The sequence below is a fragment of the Protopterus annectens genome, chromosome 1.part2, assembly GCF_019279795.1.
Source record: "Protopterus annectens isolate FY-2018-M chromosome 1.part2, PAN1.0, whole genome shotgun sequence".
NCBI classification, from domain to species: Eukaryota; Metazoa; Chordata; order Ceratodontiformes; family Protopteridae; genus Protopterus; species Protopterus annectens.
In genome coordinates, this window is record NC_056727.1 from 486,741,819 (window position 1) to 486,767,781 (window position 25,963).

Sequence of the window (25,963 nt, forward strand, 5' to 3'; positions counted from 1 at the left end):
CAGTTAGTTGGCACTCCTTTATTCAACCAATAGTTCCATCTAAGACACTTAGACTTCTCCATACACATTAGGTTTATATACATTCATCTTCAATTAACTAATTAATTAATTACAATCATTTTTTAAAGTGCCAATGTGCCATTTATTTACAAAAGTCATTCAAGTTTCTTTAAGCATTCCTTAAATAATTTTAATTTTTTTTTTTAAATCAAATATTTAAAATATTTTTTTTTAACAAATAATTAATTAATTAATTAATTAATTTGAATGTATATAAACCTAATGTTACTGTAATATTGAATATTATTACAGAGGACTCGTTTAAATATTTTTCAATAGAACATCGTACTATTCCAATTGTATACGGACTCCCTAAAATTCATAAAGATGTGTACAACCCGCCTATGCGCCCCATAGTTTACAGCAGGCGATGGGTAATGGAAACTATTTCCATTTTTGTAGAAAAAAAACTTACATCCTGTTTTGGAGAATGTTAGATCTGTTCTGAAGGATACCTAAACTTTCTTGCAAGATCTCTATATAGTTATTGAAGCTTTAGATAGGAAGTCTGAATTTTATTTTGTTACTATGGACATAGCTTCATTGTTTACAGTTATACCTAACAACTGTGGTATTGAGAATGTTAGAAGTTTATTACATGAATTGAAAGCATATTCCAACAACAAAATGAGTCTTCTTTGCACCCTATTAGAGATTATTTTAGAAAATAATGTTTTTATATTTAATGGGACTTTTTTCCTACAGCCGGTTGGCGTAGCAATGGGCACAGCATGTGCCAACAGCTATGCCAACCTTACTTTAGTTCAACTGGAGAAAGAATGTGTATTTGTGAATAATAACTATGCTGCTTTTTTAATATGGTATAAACATTTTGTATATATTTTTATTTTATGGAAAAGGACTGAACAACAACTTTTACATTTTATTGATTTCTTACACATTACGACTTCTTTCCTGAAGTTTTCTGTTAAATATTCTAAACAGAATTTTTTGGATGTAAGTATCTGCAGGACTGGTTGCGGTGGGTTAAATACGAGTATTTTTATGAAGGAAACTAGGAAAAATGCGTAGCTTCATGAAAATAGTATGCACCCACAACATATATCAAGAAATGTTTTGAAATCCCAATTTCTTAGAAGCATGAGACTGCACAATGATGAGCAACAATTACAAACAGCAGTTAATAACTTAAAGCTTGATTTGTTAGCTAGAGGGTATAATGAGAGAGATATTAACTGATGTATAGATTCAGTATTAGAAAGGGAAAATGTGTGGATACCCTATTTTTCAGAGAAAGTCCCTTGTAGTAATACTCAGCATCATGCTAAAACTCTAGCTGAATCTAAGAAGAAAAGCACTAGAGTTCCATTGACTTTCTCTAGTGATATAGGGGCAGTCTGTGATATAATTAAGAAACATTGCAATATTTTACTTGCCAGTGATGAGCTTAGAAAGTTGATTACAGATGTACCACAATTCTCTTTTAAAAATAATACATCTTTAAAGAGGCATCTCTTCTATAAAAACACGGACGAATACAGGGTATTTCATCACAAAGACAAGGTACATATATTTGTTGACACTGTAATATATGTAAATATATGCATACAGGGGCCACTCTTGTTCATCCTCAGCTACGATATTCCATAGATTTATGCTGATTGTTCCGCTAAAAATTTAGTCTATTACTGTTTCTGTACCATGTTTGGGGCCTATTATATAGGTAACACTAACCGCATGTTCAGGGAAACGTATACAGGAGCATATTCAAGATATTAGAAATAAAAAAGAAATGAGTGCCTTAGCAAAAACATATCTTGACTGCAGGTTCTCAGCACATGTTGAAAGTTTTTGTTTTAGAGTTGTTAGATGAAAGTAAGAGGGAAGGGATTATGAGGATTAGAACTGAAGCCAGCGAACAAAAATAGATTTTATATTTTCAAGCTGATAAAGAACCTGGTTTAAATGAAGCAGTATCTTTAAAGCCTTTCTTATATACCCATCCCTTTAAGCATTAGGTTGTTTTTGTCTTCTTACCATTATTAATTGATTGCTGTCTTTGGTTGTTTTTCATTTAAATTTGTGCATTTTGTCTTTTGTAACTGTCTGATGAAGAGGGCTTGTACCTTGAGAGCGCTTACCAGCTGTTTTATTTTGTCATTAAAGAGGTTTTATTCTGCCTACTTGGAACTTTGCTCTGATTTATTTTCTTTTATTAACAGAATGATGATTCAAAGGGAAGCAGAGTGAAGAAGACTCTTTTATTGTTGTTAGGTCATAAACGTACGACATGCATTCAGTCGAGTTAGTTGGGATTTTCCATGTAGGACATTGGTAGCATTTGCATTTCGTAGTAGAATAATGGGGTTCTTCTTCTTCTTCTTTCGGCTTTTCCCGGTTGGGGGTCACCACAGCAGATCACCTGTCCGCTCATGATTGGCAGTGGAGTTTGACAGTGTCGAGTTGCCAGCCCGGCGCCCAACCTTCCACAGAAGGCACACACATGTTTGCACTTATGCCTAGGGCCAATTTTGGAGTATCCAATCCACCTACAGCATGTCTTTGGGATGTGGGAGGAAATAGTAGTATAATGAGATTAATTAGCAAAATATATATGAAGGGTCAGACACAAGAGGCAAAGTGGGAGGGTTCCTTTCTTACAAGCTGTATTTGAACAGTAGAACCAGGCATGGGTGTCCTCTTTCCCTTTTAATTTCTTTATACTTAGAGCCATTGGCAAAAAAATATGAGGCACTCGTATTGAAGTATACAACCGATATGGTACTCAAGAAAAATCAGCCTTATTTGCAGATATTATTTTGCATTTGATAAGTCCAGAAAATAATATTCCATTGCTGTGGAGCATTTAGTGACAGTTTCACGATTTTATAAGATATAAAATGTATGAAGATAAAGGCTATAACAGTAAACTATGTTCCCACATGTGATGAGGTTCAGCAGTAGCCATATTTATGCAGTCAGAAGTTGAAGTACTTGGGTGCATGGATTAAAAAAGGATTCTATTTTGTCATATGTGGGAAGAGACTAAAAGATAATACAACAATTGAAACCTGAAAGTTCTTGACTCGAGATATGGAGTAAAATGGTTGTAGTCCCTTTAGTGTTATGTACAGGTTAGACATATTTTTTGCAACCAGAAGAGAAGTTGTGGAGTATAATTAAAAAAAAAAAAAGTAGAAATTTATTTGGGAGGGAAGGCCAAATGTTAAGTGAGATAGGTTGATCCTCCCCATAGAACAAGATGCTTTAAGATTACCTAATTTGAGTATTATATTTATAAATAAGTGGAAATATTTTAAGAATTGAACCAGTATGGGAATGGCAAAATTACCAGTAGGGATGACTGCAGGAAGGGAAATAGGCAAGAGAAGGCAGGAAATTATTGTTGAAAACTTAGTAAGCAAGCCAAGGGTATTAGGAACAAATGGCTAGGGAGTAATTGAGTGGGATGAGACCAAGTAAAAGTTTCGACTGCAGTTTCAAGACTGCCTTTCTTATCAGGGATTGATAAATTACCAGCAAAGAGAAGGGGATATGGGAGTGTTATGTGAAAGATCAGCTCTGTTTTTGTTTTTAACTGTGTCTAGAACAGAAACTGCTGTTAAAAAGGATAATTAGTAGGGCATATAAAGTAGTAATGTATGGTAACTATAAAAAATCAAACAGAAGTTAGAAATGAATGGTAGGCGAGAACGTATAAAATGAACAGTGTGTGGCTCCCAGGTATGCAACAAAGTCTAGAAGGTTTAGGATTTTTGCATGGAAGTATTTTAGACTCCAAGCAGACTTCAGAGAATTTTTCTTCTGGTAAATAGCAAATGATGAGAGAGAGGTAATTGGTAACTTTTTTTTTTAGAATGTAATGAGTTGGCGAAATTTAAAAAAATCCCTACAGGTTACTTTGCCAGAGATTTTTGGAGAGAAAATTATTGTAACTAAGGAAATAGATCTTTTGAGCTGGAATATAGAAACAGACTACCTGGACATAATAAGGCTTTCCTGTGTTTAAGCTGTTGGCTAGCAAAAAAGTAAATACTAGAAAAAGGAAAGCAGTTATGGCTGGCTTAGACACTGAAGTATTGAAATGTAAAGAGAGAAAATAGTTGGAAGAAGGATCTTTAGAAAAGGGAAGGAGCAAATTATATAGAAATAAATGTAACTTGGTGGGAACAGTACATGCAGAATAATGTTCAGAAGGAAGAGTAGTGAAATTTCTGGGAAGGCAGGACTTGAACAATTTATGAAATGTCGGAATTAATGATTTTTTTTAAAGACAGACAACATGTACAAGGCATGAAAAGAAAAATGTTTAACATTTTTCTGTTAGCCTGCATGTGCCCATGCCTTTAATAAACATATATGAAATTAATAAAGGGTTTTAAAAGGGAGAACACTCATTGTAACAAAATGGAAGATCACAAAAGAATGTGGCAGTTGTAAAATGAGCAAAATAAACTTGTTTTAGTCAGACTGAATTAATGTAAAAAAAGTTATAACAGTGTAAACTCAGAGAGAAAACGCTTAGTTTAATTAGAGAACAGTACAATATGGTACTGTAACAGCCAGGTGACAGTTTAAAACATAAAACCAGCAACTTTAGCCAAACAAGCTGTTGTAAAATTCGATAAAATAAGTTATAAAATACGTAAAATACTAAAATAATGATAGGTGCAAAGTGAAACAAGTAGTTTCATTGTTTATGTGAAATTTAAACTTAGAAATGCTAGAAAAAGTTTGCTGTATTTACCAAAGTCATTTGTAATTGCATTTACTTTATTTGTAGTCTGTTGGAACTCTTTTTCCGCAGACCTCTACAGAAATTGGGCCTCAACCTTGTTGTGTAACACAGTCAATTTTAAATACATATGTATTTGTAATTACAGCATTGGTGATGGTACTGTTGATGTGACATGCCTGACTCCCATGTACAAAAATGTGAAACAAAATGGGTTATGGATGTATGGATTTTAATTTTAATGCAGTCACACTGGAGGGAAAGTTCTTATCTGGATGGTCAGTGCTGGCACCTGCATTTGTTTTTTTTTTTTTTGGGGGGGGGGGGGTAATTCAGTGCAACACCAATTGCTTGTTTTTTTTTATGTTTTCACAGACTCTTGCAAGATGTCTCATTATGTGGGATGATATTTTGCCAAATGCTGAATGGATTGAAAGTAACGTGCCGCAGGTGGGTACTTCTTAAATTAAGATAGGTTACAGTGGTGTTGAGTGCTCAAATGTGGGTGTGATATTCTTTGAAAGGAAAGGAAATTATATCTGTCTTGCTGCTGATGTCTTCATTTTCATTTGATTAAGACTTCTAAAAGTAGTCAGCTTCATTTCATGAATGTGTACTTCCTTTGCCCTTGTAGATACCTTAAAGTACCCCCAATTAGTTAATCAATCAATGAACTATATATTTATTTAGTTTGTTTACTTATTTTGTTCTTTCAGTACAGTAGAGTTACATGCTTTGCAGGTAAACTGCTGCTTATTCAAAGGACTGTGGAAGTGGTTAAGAAGCTGCTATATGGGATAGGGAGGGGTACAGCCAGCGAGTTAGTAAAACTAGTACTAGATATAATAATTCCTGCATAATACCTGGTATGTCAAAGTCCTTTGTTTTAGCACTGTAGTGCTGTGCATTTCCAGCACCATACTGTTTGTTTAGAAGACCTTAGAAGGCAACAGTGGTATAAGAACACCTTGCTGAAATCATGTTGATACAAAACAATCATCGTGTTGCGTGGAGTAATGGAAAACCAAAAAATAATGTTGCCTGCTAAAGCTAGTTACTTAATGGCACCACTGCTATAATGAAAAGAGTAATAATCACTGTAGAGCTTAGTGTTGATTTAGGAGATTCTGAAGGGCAAAAAAGAGCAGACTCCCTTACTGAACTCATTGTGATACAGGGAACACTTCTGGTTGCAGTTGGTGTAATTGCAAAACCAATGAATGGTTTGATTAAAGCTAGATGTTAACTATGTCATACTAGTGATGAGAGAAGAGTAATGAGCAACATCAGTGTGATAGAATGTGTGTGTGTGTGTGTGTGTGTGTGTGTGTGTGTGTGTGTGTGTGTGAATATTATGTGGTAGAATAAGCCATACAAGCTGGGATGTAAACATTCATTCTGGTAACATATGGTAGATTTCAAATGGTTATTAAGTCTCCCCTAATATAGCTTTCTCAGTACTGTGAACAGCATTCTTTTCTCTTTGTTGCTTAATGTAGCAGTGTACTGCAAAGTGAGTTTATGCATTGTCCACAGATGATGTAAACACTTAAGCACTACTTAATTCTTTTTTCCTTTTACCATATTGTTGAAGTCAGCATTTGGCATTGTGCTGGTTTCCCTTTATTCTTTCTTGCTGTGCTGCTTTGCTTAATGTAAACTATTAACCACTTGGATACCCACTTGATGAGGTACTACACATCTGAAATGCATGAACATTCAGATTCCTTTGGCTTATAAAAGCTGAGCATTGGACAGTCTACGTACTTCAGTTGGCTGTTTGAGTTTGTAGTTTTATCTACACAAAAAAACACTCCTGCCCCCTACTTATTGAGGCTAGATTTTATAGTAGGCATTCTAAGCCATCAGCTTGCTAGTAACAGTATATATTACTACTCAGTAAAAAAGGGTGTTCCTGACAAATTGTTTATATAAGCTAAACTGTCCATGTAGTACAGCAAATTAAAAAAGTGTAAGTAGTAATCATTCCACATTTCCTTGATGCATACTGATACATAGATATTGTAGGCTTCTCATCCTTGTCACCATTACACAGACACAAAATAAAGTGGCAGTAAAGCATACTCATGCACCTCATATCCGTGATCACTGTACTAATCTGTCAAGATCTGTAAGATTAGAATGGAAAATATTTGTTAAATTAAATTGTCTAGTAGTGGTGACAGAGAACATCCTTGAATTGGCGAGGCCACCTTGTTTCCAGCTTGAGATAAAAGAGGAAGAAAAGTTAAAAAAAAAAAAAAAAAAAGTGTTAACATATATGCATGCCAGTGAAGTGCGGAATGCTAATCAGAGTAAATGGGTAAACATTTTGGTACTGTTGTAGAAAGTACGTATCAATTTAGAGTAATTTTCTTTTCAGTCTCCTACATAATGCTGTTCACATTTTACAGTATACTGTGAGGTGCTCAGTCTTAAGGCCATATGTCCAGTGAACAATGTTGCTTTGGGTTTTGATCACTCCTTACCATATCAGATGAAATTCACATTGTATTACTGGTAGGCAAAAGTATAACCACTGACTTCCCAGGGTTTTATTCATCGCACTGTTAGCCCAATCTCTTTCGGTGCTACCTTACCATTGGTAACTGTGTCATGGCAAGAACTATTGCATTCACATACACAAAGTGATTTCCTCAAGGAGTTAGTAATACATTTTCAGTGCCATTACCCATTCTTTCTTTTAGAATAGCATGCTGCAATGAGCAAGACTAATGTGGCTCATGCAGGTCGCAGTTACTGTGTACTTAATAAAATGAGTTAGCTATACCATTAACTTGTGGTAGCTAAAGCTAAGCAGCTTGTCTTCAAAAGGTGGCTGTCAACAATTACAGTTCACAAATGTATAATCACTCTTAGATCAGTTAATAAACAAGCCTTAAGCTTCTGAAATTGAGTAATGAAGTTCTTTACTTAAATAAATTAAGCAGTACACTTGCTATATGCAGGCAAGTGTACTGTTGTACATAGAAATATGAAGTGTAGTTTAGAACAGGGAAATAGGGTGGCCGCGGTGGTGCAGCGGTTAGCATTGCTGCCTCACAGCAAGCGGTTCTCAGGTTCAATCCTCGGCTGGGGTGCCTTCTGTGTGGAGTCTGCATGTCCACCCTGTGGCCGCATTGGTTTCCTCCGGGTGTTCCTGTTTCCTTCCACATCCCAAAGACATGCTGTAGGTGGATTGGACACTCTAAATTGGTTCTCGGCATAAGTGTGTGCGTGTGTGTGTGTGTGCCTTCTGTGGAAGGTTGGGCACTGGGCTGCGACTCGACACCGTAAAACTCCACTGCCAATCATGAACGGACAGGTGATCTGCTGTGGCGACCCCAAACTGGGAAAAGCCAAAAGAAGAAGAAGAAGTAATTTAGAACAAGGAAATGTTATTAGAAAAACACTGCTTGTCTATTTTTATCATTAACTCAAAACAACTATAATATACACTGTACAAGACACAAACTACTCCTAGGCAAGATCTGCAGACTTATAGCCACTGTTTCTGGGAAGCAGGCTGTCTCCTCATCCGTAGTCCTTGAAAATGTTTCTTCATTGCTGCTAGTGCATAAAGTCCACTGAATAGTTTAAATTAAAATCAAAGACAGACTAAACTGTATGTTCCACTAAACATTTTGAGAAGAGTTGTACAACTTGAAGAAATACCAGAGATGTGGCCTGAAGTAAGGCAACACCTGGAAATATTTTAACACTGTAACCCCCCCCCCACACACACACACACACACACGCACATGTTTGCTTTGGTAAAGGGGTCCTGGCTCTTCACTTCTTGTTAGGTTAGCATAGTAAATCCTTCAAAGCAGAGTTGCTTAGATAACCAAAATGATGTTTCAGCCTATGTTAAGGTAATATAACTTTTGACAAAAAGTATCATTTTAAGGAGCTGTGCACTTTTGTGTTGTGTATGTGTCTGTCTTGCTGACTCTGAACAGTTTCACTGTTTTAAACCCCTTTTGTATTTTTTTTTTTGCCAAAAATATATTTTTACATTTTATCTCATTTTACATCTTTGTTGTTTCATTCCTAAAAATTCTAATTTTGTTTACTTTTTTTTACAATTTTACATATTTTTTGAATTTTTGCTGAAAAAGGTTTGCAGTTTTGTACAGCTTATGATACTTCATTACATTTTTGTCGTAGTTGTGCTATTTTATCCTATTTTAATGAGCACTTAACAGTGACATTTGATATATATTGGCAGTCTGTTAAATATATGTTTTATCATGCAAACTACCAAATTTTCCAACTCGTATCATTACATTTTTAAGAGTTTCAACTCTGATTTGAAAAATATTGTAATTTTACTAAATGTAAAGGAAAAATTTACAATACTGAACATTCTTCTTAGAAAAGGACACATGACTAATACTTCTTAAAACGTTACACTGCAGCATAAGTTAACTATACTCTTCAGCTGATTTTCCACTTTTACCATTTACTTGAATGACTTGCAAAGAAAATTACAAGATGGTTGGTGGTAGCAGTTCAGTCAAAATGAATGTCAGTTGCAGAAGTAGTACCACCAACAACCCAATAAATGTGTCCAAAAAAACAAAATATATAAGAACAAAAACCAGTAAGGACACAACCACGGCTGCTGCTGCTTCCACTATAAAAACTTTACTAGTGCACAGAACAAATACAAGCGCTTTCACAAAGTTGCTTCATCAGGTGTAATGAAAGTACACATCAGAAACACACCCTTTTTAAAACAATAATGAAATCACATGACTACTCCAATTAATAAATTTAAAGAAAAAATATTAAAAAGTGAAATACATTAATGCATAAAACATGTATATAAAAAACATCCATAAAAAATAGTAAACGCTATCATTTCATGAACTCACTTAAATAACACTACCTTCTAAGGGGTCTGGACTTCAATTTAGGTCTAAGTGGTACACACTCATTTAAACCACTCCCTGCATCAGCTCTCATCCTAACTATCCATGTAGACTCTAACTCTTCTGTTCTTAGCTGTATATCACCTATTCTAACATTTTCATAAACTCTTCCTATGACTAGAAACATAAAATGATGCGCAGAATCAGTACTATTAACATGCTTGGCTAAGGCATTGACACAGTTTAGCTTACAAATGTGGTAGATATGTTCCCTAATACGATCTTTAAAGGGCCTATCCATCTTGCCAATATAAAATTGACTATATTGTATGCAGTGGGCAAGATATATAACATGTTCAGTCATGCAGGTAGCTGAGATATTAAACGTATAAGTCTTCTTTTGGTCTGGATGATAAAAACTACCTCTGGTATCCAAAAAGTGCCCACACCCTCCACACTCTGCTGGCCATCCTTAGGATAGCATAGCCTCTTCCTTAGAGACCAACTATTTCTAAACATAAATTTTGGCTCAGAATCAGTAAAATTAGCCACATCAGCAATCTTGGTAAGAATATTCCAGTGCTTTCTTATTATTTTCATATACTTACCCACATCCGAAGTATAACATAAAGGGACTTTAAGTTTAGCACTGTTTAAGCTCTTCTTTTTATTTTTATTTTTAAAACTATTCACAACTCCATCCCTTGCAGAAAAATATGGTAAAGCATGTGTCTTTTCTCTACAACTGCTGAAATGTTAGGTAGAATCACCTGATCATTATACGCTCTTTCCTGTAAATGATCTATAGCTACATCAACTTGCTGTGTAAAGTCAACTTCCCTTACATTCAGCCTCGAGGCCCTATAAATTTGATTGCGCACAACGTTCTTAAATATATATGGAGGGTGTGAACTCTCTGTATGCAAGAGATGATTAACATATCATTCCTTCCTATATAATTTGGTGCAAATCTCACCTGTATATTCCCTAATAACTTTAACATCAAGAAACTCAATCTCAGACATAGAATACTTATAAGTAAAACACAGATATTGTGTCATATTGTTCAAATAAAAATGAAACTGCAAAAGAAGTTCATAAGTACCTCCCCACAAAATAAAAAGATCATCTACGAACCTTCTATAAAATAAAACAAAATTCTTATATGGGCCCTGCAATATATGTTGCAACTCCCAAGCAACCATCACAGCATTGGCATAACTATTAGCACACACAGTGCCCATAGCCACACCATTGCATTGCTTGTAATATTGTTGGCCAAATACAAAAACATTATGCTCCAGAATTATTTCTAGTAATTTAATCAATAAATCAATTTTCTGCTGATCAAAAGTAGAATACGTTTTCAAAAAACATTGTACACTCAAAAGTCCCTCATAATTAGGAATCACTGTAAATAACGAGACCACACCCATAGTGACAAACATACATCCCAAATGATTACTATCGTGTGTGTAACCATATAAATCTAAAAAAATGCTCAGTATTTCTGAGAATATTCTCTAAATTATCTAAAATAGGCCGCAAGCTTTTCTCAACATAAACGGAAACTGTCTCAGTGCTCCAATTTCTATTTGAGACTATAGGTCTCAACGGTGGATCCAACTTATGTTTGTGGAGCTTAGGTAAACCTTGTATTAGGGGTATTATAGGCTTAGTAACCAAGAAATAAGCAAACAAACTATCATCAATTAAATTCATTTCTAACAAACATTTTAAGAGAATTTATACATCATACATAATAGTTTCCATTTGTTCAAAAGTAATCTTCATATAAAAAGAGGCATCAGTTAACATACCAGTCATTTTTGCTATATACCAGGACCTATCCATAACCACTAAGGGGCCACCTTTATCAGCTGGCCGAATAGTAATATTAGAATTCAGCTCTAAACTTCTGAGGGCCATCCTTTCATCTCTACTCAAATTAGAGGCATTCCAACCATAACATATCGGTAAGAAATGGCCACATTCTCATTTTTTACTTCTTTACCCTGTATTTTTATCTTAGTTTTTATTGGTGCATAATATGAAATGGTTATTGGGTGTGTATTGAAGCTTTCAATTGAAAGCAAATGTTTTGTGAAATATAATTTCTATCCAGCCTAATCCAGTTATTGTGAATGTCTCTTTTGACTCCCACTGTAAGGCGTGCTCATACTGGCATGCAGTTGTACATACTCCAGTATTGGTACTTCCTGCTGAGCTTGGGTCCTATTGCCTTGTTTATAATCATGCCAATAACTTGCCTGATAATTCAGGGACTGCAGTGGACAGTGAGTGTAAATGGCGTCAGAGTAGCCACACTTTCATGGACCTTTTCAGCCTTGGGAGTGTGATAAGCCAACTGGTAGGTCTTCATTTTCTGCTGGGAAAGCTGTCACGGGTTCGCTGTCACGGGTTCTGGAGGCAGGTGTATTCATTGTGGGCTCCACTTATCTATTTGTACAGCCATTCTGCTGTATGATACTTCAACAAGCAAGGGGGCACAATGCTGTGCAACCTATTAAAGGAGGTGATGTTCATCCGAAAGAAGTATCTCGCTGTCAGCAGTTTGCATCTCTGGGGGAAGTGAATGAGCAAGTAGCCTTAGTGAACTACGCCTCTGTCCTACTGGAGCTGTTGATTTAGTTACTATGTATGTCTAGAGTCTTCTGGAAGTAGGTCACTTAAAAAAAAATTACCCATTTGCCACTTTGGAGAATACTGTCCTTTCTTTGTTCTTCTCCATTTAGCAGACAGTGGGAAAAGTAGCAGTGGATGCATCTTCTCTGCTGTGGCACAGATGACTCCTGCTTCCTTTCCTGTTAATTCCATGTCTGATTGCAAAGTTCAGTGAAACAAGAACAAAACAAATTCTCTTCGGAATTCGGTTGCTGAAAATGTGGTTTCAGGCTCTTGAGTCCATAGTGATACACAAAGCAGTCTTGGTTCAAACTAGGTATGTCCACCAAGGTTGATGTGGCAACCATCCTCCTCAGGGCCTGGCATGCAATAAATACTCCTTGATTCCTCTGGATTTGCTCACAGGGGTCACACTTTTTACTGAGGCTACTAGGAAGCTTTTCACTTAACAGGTCTTTTGTCTTCAAGCAAAAAAAAACAGTCTCGGTTTAAGTGAAGCAGTGCTTTATGCCACCTTATTTGGTCAGCTTGCAGCTGTTTTTATCGTATGTTTAAGTATTGTCTGTGCCATGGTTATTCCACACTAAAGAAGTATGTGTTAGCTACCTCTGGACATTATGACTTGTGGATAGGAGGATTGTTTGCAATGTGAACCAGCACCAGTTGTTCAAGCAGATCATTGAAGGAGTGCTACATCTCCACCATCCCTTGAGAGCTCCCTGTCCTGGTTCTAAGACTGAGTGTCCATGCCCATTAGAGAGGGGGGGGGATTTAGCCTAGCAGGAAATGCAATGATTTGCTCTAGTAAAAATTTTGAGAGGAAGTGTTGCTGAGATGATCATTGCAAATAAAAGCAATTACAGCTTAACATTTTGGTGACATGCAAGGGCAGCAAGGTTGTTTAATTGATTAATTATTATTTCTGGAGTGTAGGGCAGAGAGTTACGTAAAACAGCTGTTTTAAAATGCCCACTTGGGAGACATTCAGGGAGTGAATGGGGTCTAGATCTCTGTATTCTTTCTTTTTTATTAAACTAGAAACATCTTTATTAAATTATCACTTGTGACATAGGCAGTCATGCATTTTATGTAACTGAAAACAAATCATATTGACATAATTTTAGTTGCAAGCATTGCACATTGCTTATCTATCCAGTCAATTTCAGTCAGACATTACATAGCTCCTTCAAATCCTGCCTTCTTCTAAACCTCATTCCTTGTCTGTATGTATTATTGCCACAATTTCCATTTTTTCTATGTAATTTGCTCCTACCCTTTTCTAAAGATCCCACTTCCAGTTGTTTTATCTCTGTTACTATATTCACTACTTGTAGTACAGTTGGTTTACACTTTGATTTCCATTTTCCAGTAATTGCTTTTTTGGCAGCCACCATAATTAGACTCATCAAAGCCTTAGTATGTCTAGGCGATTCCGATTCTGTATCATAGCTCAAAAAAAAGCATTTTCTTAGTCATACCAGTTTGCTCACCCAGTATTTCTGGTAGAGTAGTCTGCAGGGAATTGTTAAAGTCTGCCAACTCATTACACTCCCAGAAAATATGTTCCCAATTACTTATTTCTTCCCCATTACACCTCCAGCATTTACTATCTACATAAATCTGTATTATTCTTGTTCACTGCTGAGTGTACAATCTGTGTTTAATTAACAGTGACATACTATGTCACATTGACTGGAAGGACTGACAGAAGGAGTTAACTGAAGTCTATGTTTTTTTGGGGTTGTGATCAAAATGTGGAGACACTACTAAAAATCCCTGTGCGCACAGGAAGAGCATGCAGAACTCACTCTGTTGACACTCTAGCACCCAAATCTAAAATGGATGAACATAGGTTCATAGGTAGGTACTAGGCTATTGGCCCAAGGGCCTATATAAGCCTAGCCAAACGGTACCCTGGCTTTTGCCACCCAAGAAAATTATTTTCCTGTGCCCTTGTCAAACAGAGCCACAGAAGTGATCCCTGAGGTGAATTTCCTATCTCCTATCCAATCATCAAGATTTTTCTTGAACAGTGCTAATGAGGAGCTTTGTTTGATATAGATAGGTATTTTGTTCCAGAGTATGGGAAGTCTCTGGGACAGGAATCTATCCCTCCAGCATGTTCTGTTTATTGTGGTGACAAGGTTTAGGTCCCTAGAGCATGTAGCTCGGAGGGATTGTGATTTCTTTATGTGGTGCATGTCCAACAGCTCTGGGTTTGACATAGCTTTGTATGGTAGTCATAGATCGCCTCTGAGTAGGCGATATGTGACAGAGTAAAGCTGGAGTTTTTTTAGACTGTCTGCGTAGGGCATCTGTTTGAGGCCAGTAATCCTCTTTGTGAGGTATTACGGTGGCCTTTCCAGTTGTTATAGATGTCTTGTGAGGTACATACCAAAAGGGGTGTTATACTCTATAATGGTTCTAATGGATGATGAGGAGAGGGGAACAGTGACCTCTTTTTTCCTGGATGAGAAACCTTTTGTGATGAGGTGTGCCACGTAGAAGGATTTCCTGACTACTGTGGCGATGTGATTATCAAAGGAGAGACTACTGTCCACCTGTGTCCCGAGGTCTCTTATCACACTTTCTGTGTTTAGTAGACTACCGCCTATGTGGTAGTTCATGGGTGCAGAGTTTTTACCAAAAGGGATGGCAATTCACTTTTTGTCATTGAGCTTGAGGCCATGGCTTTGACACCAGGCATCTGTCTCAGTGAGGCCCTTTTGTAGGATGTCCACATCGTTAGGACTTTTGATTATGGCTCCCAGTTTGCAGTCATCTGCGAACTTTGTTAGCCAAAGACCGTCTGTGTTAGCCTGTACTTCAGAGAAGTAGATACCAAACAGGAGGTGGGACCTAGGACTGAACCCTGTGGTACTCCACTTGTCTGAAGTTGAATTTAGAGTCTGCTACTTTCACAGTGTGGGTTCTGTCAGTGAGCCAGTTGGCAGCTGATCTTGTGACATAGGGATTTATACCTAGTTTAGTGAGTTTATCTATAATTCCAGAGTGGGGGATGGTATCGAAAGCCTTGGCGAGATCTAGATATGCTGTGTGAACCACCTTACCCTCATCTACGGCTTTGGTAACCGCTTCAAAGAAGTCTATCAGGTTTATGAGACATGATCTGCCATTTACAAACCCGAACTGAGTAGGGTCCAGAGTTTGGAGATTACCAATGTTGTTGTTTATAAGTTCCATGTTAATACGTTCCATAGCCTTGCAGACCAGGCTCGTCAGGTCCGTGGTGGCTCCCCCTTTGTCGAGTGGGATAACCATTGCTGTGCACCATTCAGTGAGCACAAAGCCTAAGGTGAGGCTATAATTGAACATGGTACTTAGGTGGGGTGCCAGTTCGTTCTGTAGTTCATGTAGAACGCAGCCTGGGATGTTGTCAGGTCCCCATGGATGCTGTGTTCTTGGCTTTGGAGAGTGTGTTTTTTTACCTGTGCAGCCATGATTACAGGAATTTTGCATTCTTCCGGTATAGAGATGGGCCCTTTAGAGGATGAGAGAGGGGTAAAGTTAGCACTGAACCTATCTGCCAGGATGTTGGCAATATCAGTTGGTTCTGTATATTTAGTGCCATTGTGCTGTAACTCATAGCAGATCTGAGTGTTGCCATTGAGATTCTTGGCATAGCTATAGAATGCTTTGTGGTTGTCTTTAGAATCAGTGGCGATTTTGTTTTTGTAACTAGCTTTGGAGGATTTTATGAGGGATCTCAGCTTCCTACTGAGGCTGACCATGGAGTTCCTCCAATCATGGGATTTTACTCTTTTTTGCAACAGTTTCTTTCTTCTGTTGTAGAGCTTGTTTATAGCTGGGGACTACCAGATTGGCTTCCTTTTTTGGAGGATAGCATCTTGGTTCTGTTAGGGATTGCATGATCCATGCACTCGTGTAAGTGCATATAAAGTGCATTTGTGTAGGATTCAGCAGTCGTACCTCTATTGTCTGTCAGCATGGGTGTCATGAAGTTTGCCACTTCTTTCTTAAGAAGCGTGAAGTTGGCTTTGGAGAAATTTTTACGGTGGTTTCCCTAATGGCGGTGTGAGGGTGGGATGTGGAAGTGTAGGGTGATTAGCTTGTGGTCGGATCTGACCAACGAGGAATTCACCTCTGGTGTGGAACACCGGTTGCCCATGTTGGTAATGACCAGGTCTAGGATATTGCTGCCCCTGGTAGGGGTGTGGGTGTGGATAAGTTGATCCAAGGCGTTGGAATTTATGAATTCCAGAAAACGTTGAGCACAAGAGTTGGTATTGTGAAGTTGCAGTACTAACTGCTGCATCAGTACAAACTTTTAGATGAATTTTGTTTCTGATACTTTTTATATCAGAGTATCCAAGGCAGAAGATGTGAGACAGAGACCCATTTTAAAAGGCTCTGGGGAACTGGGTTGATTTTATTATTGCCAGAGAGCATTCTGGCATGATATGTATGTGAAGACCAATTTTAAGAAACCGGTATAAAGGGGAATAAATAAGGGGATCTGTATTCTTCCCTCCATCCACCTCAGTTGATAGACAATTTGCTCTTGAGGCATACTAGGGAATTCTGTAAAAATTATAAACTTATTCCTCCTTTCTAACTTCTAAATGAGGTTCCAAGGTTTCCAAAGTCTGTCTGCTCTTGATGGTTGTTAGATTGTATTAGATGCATGTACTCTATCAGCAGCAAGTCTCTTGACTTGAGACCTATGGAACATTCTATAAGGTCAGTTGCTACTTCCATGGCCTTCTGTAGAAACTCCTAATTGATGTTTGTGCTGCAACAACCAAATCAACAGTGCATACCTTTGTCAAGCACCACACATTGGATATAATTTCTATATCCAAATCTTCCTTTGGATCTGCTGTCCTAAAGGGGATGTTGTCATGATGCTACCCTGGAAGGCAAGTAGCTAGTAGCTGGGTATTCTGTCCCATCAGTTGAGTTGGACCGAAGGAATAATGTAGGCTACAGAAGTTAACCAATAACACTGGATCATTATTGTCTCACTCCATTCACCTTATCAGCCACCCTTCGTTCCCTCATCCAAATTGCCATTTCCATACCTCTGGATAGCCCTGGTAGACCTAAGCCTGAAGCATGCCCTCCAGTCCTCCAAATTCAAGTCAGAGAGTACCCTTCATACACTTGCGATGTACTATCAGAAAAGGTTCTGCCCAAGACTGGTGCTTGGGTTAAGAAAGGCAGACCATCTTACATCTCCTTTGCTCCCCATGTAAGGTGTGCCTAACTAAGCACACCCTGTTCAACTGAAGTAACTGTATCACTTTGCATCATCTGGTGTGGCAAACCACTTGCTAAGTAATGTGGTCAAATGCTACTTCAGCATATGTCTGATTGTGGTTTTAATTTTATTTATTAACTACTGAAGTGAATGGGTCCTTTTTGGATCATTTTCAGTTATGACTCGACTCAGGCTACAAGGATAAACACAATATAGGTGTGTGTGTGTGTGTGTGTGTGTGTGTGTGTGTGTGTGTGTGTGTGTGTGTATATGTATATATATATATATATATATATATATATATATATATATATGCACACACATAGCTATATGTAGAGATACACACATATATATATATATATATATATATATATATATATATATATATATATATATATATATATATGTGTGTGTGTAGATGTCCGATGATCGACTTTTCGGAAACTGGAAAAAAATATCGAAGAGACCATATGATCAAGTTTCCAAAAACTCACTACTACTAGTGCCACTCTAGTACTCACAATGTCATTTGAGACGTTCATCTTAATGTGCACTTCTTTAGTATCATAAGTAAGATAGAAATTAGGCTGCAGATAGACTTCTGCTCATTTGCTCTAACTTCCAGAGCTTTTGGATGTCTCCCATAGAGGGCTGTTGTCTTCTACACTGTGAGCATCTGTAAAGATGTACATTATAAAGGGGTAGATGCACCCATGCCATCTTCATCTCTTTTTTTATCACATATAACACTCAGAATTTTGTCCATTGGGATCTTCCAAGCAACCTCCAGAGTGATGTTAAATACCTACCCTTGGATTTTATCTGGTGTTATTAAACAGTTTGCTTGGTTGTTGTAGTTACTAATTGAGGTCCTTTTTTTCTTTTGATTTTAATGTAATCTGGCTGGGAAGTAGAGTGACAAATGATCATGTGTGTTTGTAATTGTGGACTGCATTCTGGTAAGAAATGGCACAAGGTGTGATCTGCAGAGGTAGGAAACAAAGATCCCTGCAGCATGCATTTACCCTCTGGAACACACTGCTGAGTGGAACAATAGGAACCCAACAGTGAAGAGCAGCTTTGGCTAGGGAGTGTCATCCAGTCCCCAACTCAGGTTTCAGAAGTGTACACCAATGTTACTTAGGTTCCCGCATGATGCAGCTCCTTAGCCCTATTTGTGCTCCTCAGCGATGTGAGAAAGTCACAAGCTCTTCACAGAATGCATCTTTTACTGTCTGTGCATGGAGTGCACACACTGATGGGCAGCACTGTGTGCATCTTCACTAGTCCATTGTATGTCTGATCACCATGATCCCTCTTGTTAGGACATCCCCCTGGCTGCCACTGTAATGGTTTGACATGCATCTGTCATTGATAGATGTCTCTGGAATGCTGTTTGCTGCTTCTCATGCCAACTCTTTGACTGCCATGGCCCTTTCAGCAGTTGGCACACTTTCTCATTGAGCTACTGCCCCCGACAACGAATACTTGTGGCTATTTGTTATTCAGCCTCCCAGTCTTAATCCCATTGTTAAATCTCTCCGAGTCTTATGATATGCTCAGGAAAAGTCACCTACAAGCATGCTTGTGGTTGACTGGGTATCACCAAAGGATATTCACTTTTAGTGTGTATTCTGCCTGGGTAAAAATCGTAAGGTTTCTGATTACAGCAACTGTACTTTTCTTAATAAAAAGAATTTTCACCAAAGGTTACAGAATATAACAACCCTCCTAGAATATAAAAAAAACTTTGAAACGTAAGTCAGTGGTTGCTTATGATGTTCTTCATTCCACATTGCTGCAGTCCTAACTATTGGGTAGTCCGCTGTCCAGTCGGCCCGAATACCAAAGTATATGGCTGACGTCGGTCACGGCGCATTAGACTGACGTCAGTACGTCAGGGTACTAATGCGCATGACCGACGTCATATCCTCAGTCTTTTTTGCCGCATGGTCCGATGCAGAAGCAATTTTGCGAGTGCAGGTTGGCGTTCTGAAAGTTTCTGAAGTCAGAGTTTCAGACCGAATCAAAGTTGGCTAAGTACCCCGTTGGGAATATTTTGGTTTTTCTTGCCTCAGTATTTAACCGGATGTCAGAAAAAGTGAATAACTGTATTTCTTGTGGGAAACAGATACCTCATAGGGATTACCATACTTTGTGTATACCTTGTTTAGGGCCTGAGCACGACGTTGTTGGATGCCGCTCTTGTGCTAGATTTAACAAACGCACTATTAAGAGAAGGTTAGACTGTGCCAGGTTAGTGTTTGGGAAGCGTTGTAATTATAAAATGCCGTCGGATGCTCCGACGCCCGCTTCAGCCAAAAAGCGCAAGGACAAAGCAGCGAAGCCTAGAGTGGAAGAACCGACAGTCCCGGACGTCGGTTCTTTAGAGGGCTCAGTGGAGCCGGAGGTTCTACCAGGAGTTTCTTTGGAGTCTCAGGGAGAAACTTTATTGTTACAGGATGTGTCCTCTCAGGAAGTGGGCCAGGCTGAGGGGGCTTCTCAGGTGGCTGTTCTTCCTTCTCTTCCTAAGGTGGTTAGGGCCTCGCCTTCTGTTGCCAAGGCTTCTTTAAGAGGCAGGCCTACTTTAGCTTCAGTGGGGGTTTCTCCGAATGTTTCAGGGTCTTTGCCTAAGAAGCATATGCTAAAAATGGCAGAGGATTTGATTACTATGATTAGAGGTTCTATGCCCCCTCCTGATAAGAGGCCTAGGGTGGAACCTGAGTTTGAGAGTTTTGAGCAATGTTCGGAGGCTTCTGAGTCTTCGGCTGAAGACTTGCAAGAGTATCCTCCTTATTCTGATTCTGATGTGGATGATTCTACTCCTTCAGCTTCGCCTCCTGAGGATTTTTCTTTTTCAGAGACTCTGCATTCCATGAGGGAGCATTTTAAATGGGAAGGTCAAGATTTCTCTGATTCCAGGAAGAGGCTTAGAGAATTCTTTTTACCCCAGCATAGGCCTTTAGCTATACCTCCTGTTCTGAATGTGGTAGAAGATGTTTTTGCAGAGGCTTCACTAAATCCTGATTCTTTGCCTCCTGCCCCAGTTAAACCGGATAGGTACTATAGGGTGCCTGACGCCCATAAGTATCTTTTTAAGAGTCCTAGGGCAGACCCAGAAACTGTCTCTCAGGGGCCTAAAGGTGTGAAGGCTTCTGTGGTTAAAAATCCTGTTCCTCCTGATAAAGAGGCAAGGGCTTTGGATAGATGGGGAAAGAAAGTGTACACTTCTTCCACTTTAGCCATGAGGGCGTTGAATTGTCAGTTTCATATGTTAAAATATCAGAATTATCTCCTTTCACAATTGAAGTCTAAGGTGGATGCTTTGGCTGAAGGTATTGAGTGTAAAGAGCTGCAGGATTTAGTTCATGTTTCTGAACAAGTGGGAAAGCATTCTTTGCAGTGTGGTTTTGATGCTGTGCAGGCCTCCTCGAGGGTGGCTGCCACTGGTTCTGTTCTTCGTAGGCACGCCTGGTTGAGAGATCAGAACTTAGCTGAGCATGTTAAGACAAGGATTTTGGATGCTCCTTTACAGTCTGATGTGTTGTTTGGTTCGCCTGTGGAAGCAGTTTTAAAGAAAATGGAGGACAAGGCTAAGTCTATGCAAACTGTTAAGGATTTTTGCAGGTACAGCCTCCGGGTTCAGTAGAAATTGGCCTACTAAGGGGTGGACTTATCCTGCTTATGATTCCCAGTCTAGGGGTAGGTCTAGACGTGGTAGGGGCAGAGCTCAAGGTTCTTTTAGGCCTAGGACAGGGAGTTCACCTGCTCAGACTTCTGGTGAGGGCAGGGGTCAGTCCTTTCGTAAGCAGACCCAATGACCTGCCTTTTCAGCTGCCAGTACATTCTCGCCTGGCAGCACCTCTGGGAGGAAGGCTGTCTCTTTTCAAAGAAAATTGGGATTTAATTACCCAAGACAAATGGGTTCTGGATATCATTCACCACGGTTACAGGTTTTATTTCCATACCTTGCCTCCTTTCAAAGGCATGCCAGATATTCCTCCTCTACAAAGAACAGAGGCTCACAAGCAAATTTCTCTGTTGCTCCAAATAGGAGCCATTCAGTCAGTTCCTGTGCCAGAAAGGGGCCTAGGATTTTATTCTCGCCTGTTCCTAGTACCAAAGAAGGGGAACACGTGGAGACCGATTTTGGATTTATCTATCCTCAACACTTATCTGGACATTCCCAAGTTCAAAATGTTGACGTTACAACAGCTTTTACCTCTGCTGGGCAAAGATCACTGGATGGTAACTTTAGATCTCAAGGAAGCTTACCTTCATGTGCCTATAAGGCTAAGTTGCAGGAAGTATCTGCGTTTCGAGCTGGAAATTCTCATTATCAGTTCTCTGCATTGCCCTTTGGCTTATCTACTGCCAAGAGTATTCACAAAGGTTTTGCCTCCAGTGATAGCTTACTTCAGGCTAAAAGGAATTCAAATCTATCCTTACTTGGACGACTGCCTGATTCTGGCTCAAGAAAAGGAAGACCTTCTACAGCATTTGGAATATGTCATAGCAGTGCTAAGATGCCTAGGGTATTCTGTGAACGAAATAAAGTCCAGTCTAGTACCCTCTCAAGACATGTGCTTTCTGGGTGTGAGACTGAATACAGCAGCCCAGATGGCCTTTTTAACCCCGGACAAACAAAAGAATCTTTCCAGTTACTTCCATCAATTATCTCTTCAGTCCGGGCTGACTGCAAGGACAGTCCTTCAAGCCTTAGGGTTCATGGCATCTTGTATTCTGGTGCTTCCCAATGCCAAACTGCATATGAGGAAGCTACAATGGTATCTCAAAAATCTATGGACACAGCACTGCCAGGATTTGGACACTGTCATTCAAATCATACCTTGCATTCAAAAGGAATTTTTGTGGTGGGCTCAGGAATGTCACCTAAACAAGGGACTCTCTGTGACCCGGCCAGAGGCAAGTCAGATTCTAACGACAGATGCCTCAGACATTGCTTGGGGAGCTCATCTAGATGGAAAGTGGATACAAGACAAGTGGCCTGCCAGACTACAGCATCTACATATCAACATGAAAGAGATGTTAGCAGTCCAGTTTGCATTAATGGCTTTCAAGGAGTTACTTCTTCCAGGGCAGGTGTTGATTCTAACAGACAACACAACTGTCATGTGGTACATCAACAAACAAGGGGAACACATTCTTACCCATTGTGCAGGCAAGCAATGATTTTATGGGAGACTGCGCTCAGCTTGCAACTAACTCTTCAGGCAAGGTTTCTGCCGGGAGCACAGAACTCCTTAGCAGATGTGTTAAGCAGACAAATCATGGATCCCCACGAGTGGAAACTGGATCTTCATGTATTTCAAAATTGACAGTGTCATGGGGAACTCCAGACATAGATCTGTTCGCTTCTCCACTAAACCACCAGCTGCCAAAGTTTTGCACGAAGGGATTTCATCACACAGCTTGGAAAGTGGATGCTCTTTCTTTCAGTTGGAAAAATCTTCATGTGTATGCTTTTCCACCTCTGCCTCTTCTCCCAAAGGTGCTTCTAAAGGTCAGACAAGACAAGCCAAGGATGATATTAATAGCTCCAGATTGGCCTCGGCAGCACTGGTACCCATTATTGAGGAGTCTGGTAAGGAAGCCTCCATGGCCTTTACCCTTGATTCCACACCTGTTGTCTCAGAGGGACGGTCATCTGCTCAATGTCAAGCTTCACTCTCTTCATCTAACAGCCTGGCATATTCTGTTTTGAAACACAGCAGGTCTCAACTTCCTCAACAAGTTTTAAATGTGATTATGGAAGCCAGAAGACCTAGTACAAGGAAAGTGTACGCAGACAAATGGAAGAGATTTTTATTTTGGACTGCAGCAAAGAATTTGGAGATTTTGGAGCCTAATTTGAGTGTGGCTCTTCAATATCTTACTGAGTTATTGGACAAAGGTTTGTCTTTCTCTTCCATTAAGATTCATGCTGCAGCAATTTCAGCTCACTATGATTGTGACCCACCATTGTTTTCACATCCTTTGTTCAAGCAATTTCTTAGAGGGGCAAAGAATATAAGACCCCACGTAGAGCTCCTACTCCTGCTTGGGATCTCAATTTTGTGTTGGAGAAACTTACTCTACAACCTTTTGAGCCTCGGCTACTGCTGAACTGAAATACTTGTCATGGAAGACTGCTTTTTGTTGGCCATTACTTCTGCAAGAAGGGTTTCTGAGTTACAGGCCCTTATGGCGGTTGAGCCTTTTATGATTTTTCATAAGGATAGGGTATCATTACGTACTAATCCTTCCTTTATGCCTAAGGTGGTTTCTAGTGTGGCTTTAAACCAAACTATTCATTTGCCTACTTTCTATGCAGATCCCCAAAATAAAGGGGAAAAGATTTTGCACACTTTAGATGTACACAGGCAATTGCGTTATTATTTAAGCAGGACTAAGGATTTTAGGCAGTCTCAGCAGTTGTTTGTTTCTTTTGCTTTGAGTTCAGGGCAAGCCTGTGTCAAAACAAACTATTTCTAGGTGGATTGGGTTTTGCATTGCATTTTGTTATTCCCATCATGGCAAGGAGACTCCAGCTGGGATTAGGCCTCATTCCACTAGGGCTACTGCCACTTCAACAGCATTTCTAAGGGGGGTGGCAACTAAGGATATTTTGGAGGCAGCTACTTGGAGTTCAGTGCATACTTTCTCTAAGCATTACCACCTTCCTCTCTACTCTAAGTCTAGGGCTGGTTTTGCCACAGCTATTTTGCAAGGCATGTTATCAGCTCCTGCTTCCTTATGATTTGCCAACCTCCCTTACCTCTGCTTTGGGATTCTACCCAATAGTTAGGACTGCAGCAATGTGGAATGAAGAACATAGTACAGTTTTGTACCTACCATAAATGTAGATATTCGAGGATCCACATTGCTGCAGTCCAATTTACCCTCCCTCCTTCCCCTCTGTGTTTAGGGGTGGTTGTGTAGGTGAGATTATATTCTGGTACCTTTGTATATATTGTATATATTTTTGGTGCAGGTATGTTTGGTGTGTTTTGGTTTTGGCCTTGTCTTTTTAGGGTCTTCTGACATCTGGGGCAAGAAAAGACTGAGGATATGACGTCGGTCATGCGCATTAGTACCCTGACGTACTGACGTCAGTCTAATGCGCTGTGACCGACGTCAGCCATATACTTTGGTATTCGGGCCGACTGGACAGCGGACTACCCAATAGTTAGGACTGCAGCAATGTGGATCCTCGAACATCTACATTTATGGTAGGTACAAAACTGTACTTTTCAGAAGGAGAGTCTTCTTTGGGGAGCAACCCTCCACCCCCCCAAAGTAAAATAGCTAAAACATTAGCACAGAGAGTATAAGGCCTTTGTGAATCTATCATTCTCCAGAGAGGCACAGGTTAGTCAGCTCTCTGGCTTTGACTCATTTAATGGTATTCCCATAATAATCAATATAATCAGCATTTTATTGTAATTATTTGTTGATTCCTGGATGCTGGTTCTCAGTTGCTGCAGATAGCATGTTTCGGTCTTCTGAAGATGGTTTTCTCAGCCTGTACAGTTTTTGATTATTAACATTTCACTGACCATTGTTGCGGCAGCATTGCAGATGACTCATGCCCATCTTCTCACTAGGTGAACTGTCTACCTTCAGGGCAATGTCAAGAGTAGGACACTGCCATTTCTGGAGTATTCCTTGGAACCAGACATCAGCGTGGACCTTGCCTACTTGGCTCAGATACATTTCCTATTGATTATGACACTAGGTTAAAAGAATACTTGTCCTCAGGCTCCCTTGCAGTTTGTAGTTCTCAAAAAAGTTGGATTTAGACCTTTTCAGACTGAACAAGTGTTTTTTTTTTTTTTTTTTTTGTGATCAGGCTCTCCTATCCCTTCTCTTGCCAGAGTCTTTCTTGGTCATGCTGGGCATGCAGGGTGTCTAGGTATATATGCCTATCTGCAAGGAGCAAAGAAAATACCTGAGACTTGTATCTTTGGTAGAATACAGACGACTTAATTTATTTATTTAGTTATTTGTTTGTTTGTTTGTTTATTTATTTGCATTTGTTTACTGGGATATTTGTTTACTGGACCATGGTAAGCCCATTTTCATCGGAGGCTTGGAGAGAAAAGCTCCACAATCAATTATACAATGCATACAATAGAATAGATCAACATGGTAAGTACATAACTATGCAAGAGTTGCAGAAGACAACTGAATGAGCATGGTAAAAATCTTGGTACATTAGTAGATTACACAATTAAGGATAAAGTGGTTTGTGCAATTAGAATATAACAATATAGAATATAAAGCTGGGATAATTAAGATACTCAAGTAAGTATCATAGGTTCTTTCAACATAGTCTGAACAATTGGTCCTTGTAAAGTCCTTGCCTTAAATATAGGTAAACAAATATAGTAGATAGTACAGTACTACAGTTAAGTAAGT

At 39.1% G+C, this 25,963-nt stretch overlaps 1 protein-coding gene across 1 annotated transcript in view; it reads left to right on the plus strand.

Moving 5' to 3' along the window:
- Positions 1 to 25,963, plus strand: part of ANAPC1 (anaphase promoting complex subunit 1) — a 3,613,296-nt gene that overhangs the window by 2,471,985 nt on the left and 1,115,348 nt on the right. Inside the window, exon 32 of the mRNA XM_044060160.1 lies at positions 5,153 to 5,227. Within this exon, the coding sequence (XP_043916095.1) occupies positions 5,153 to 5,227 (75 nt within the window). The remainder of the gene's footprint in view (positions 1 to 5,152; positions 5,228 to 25,963) is intronic.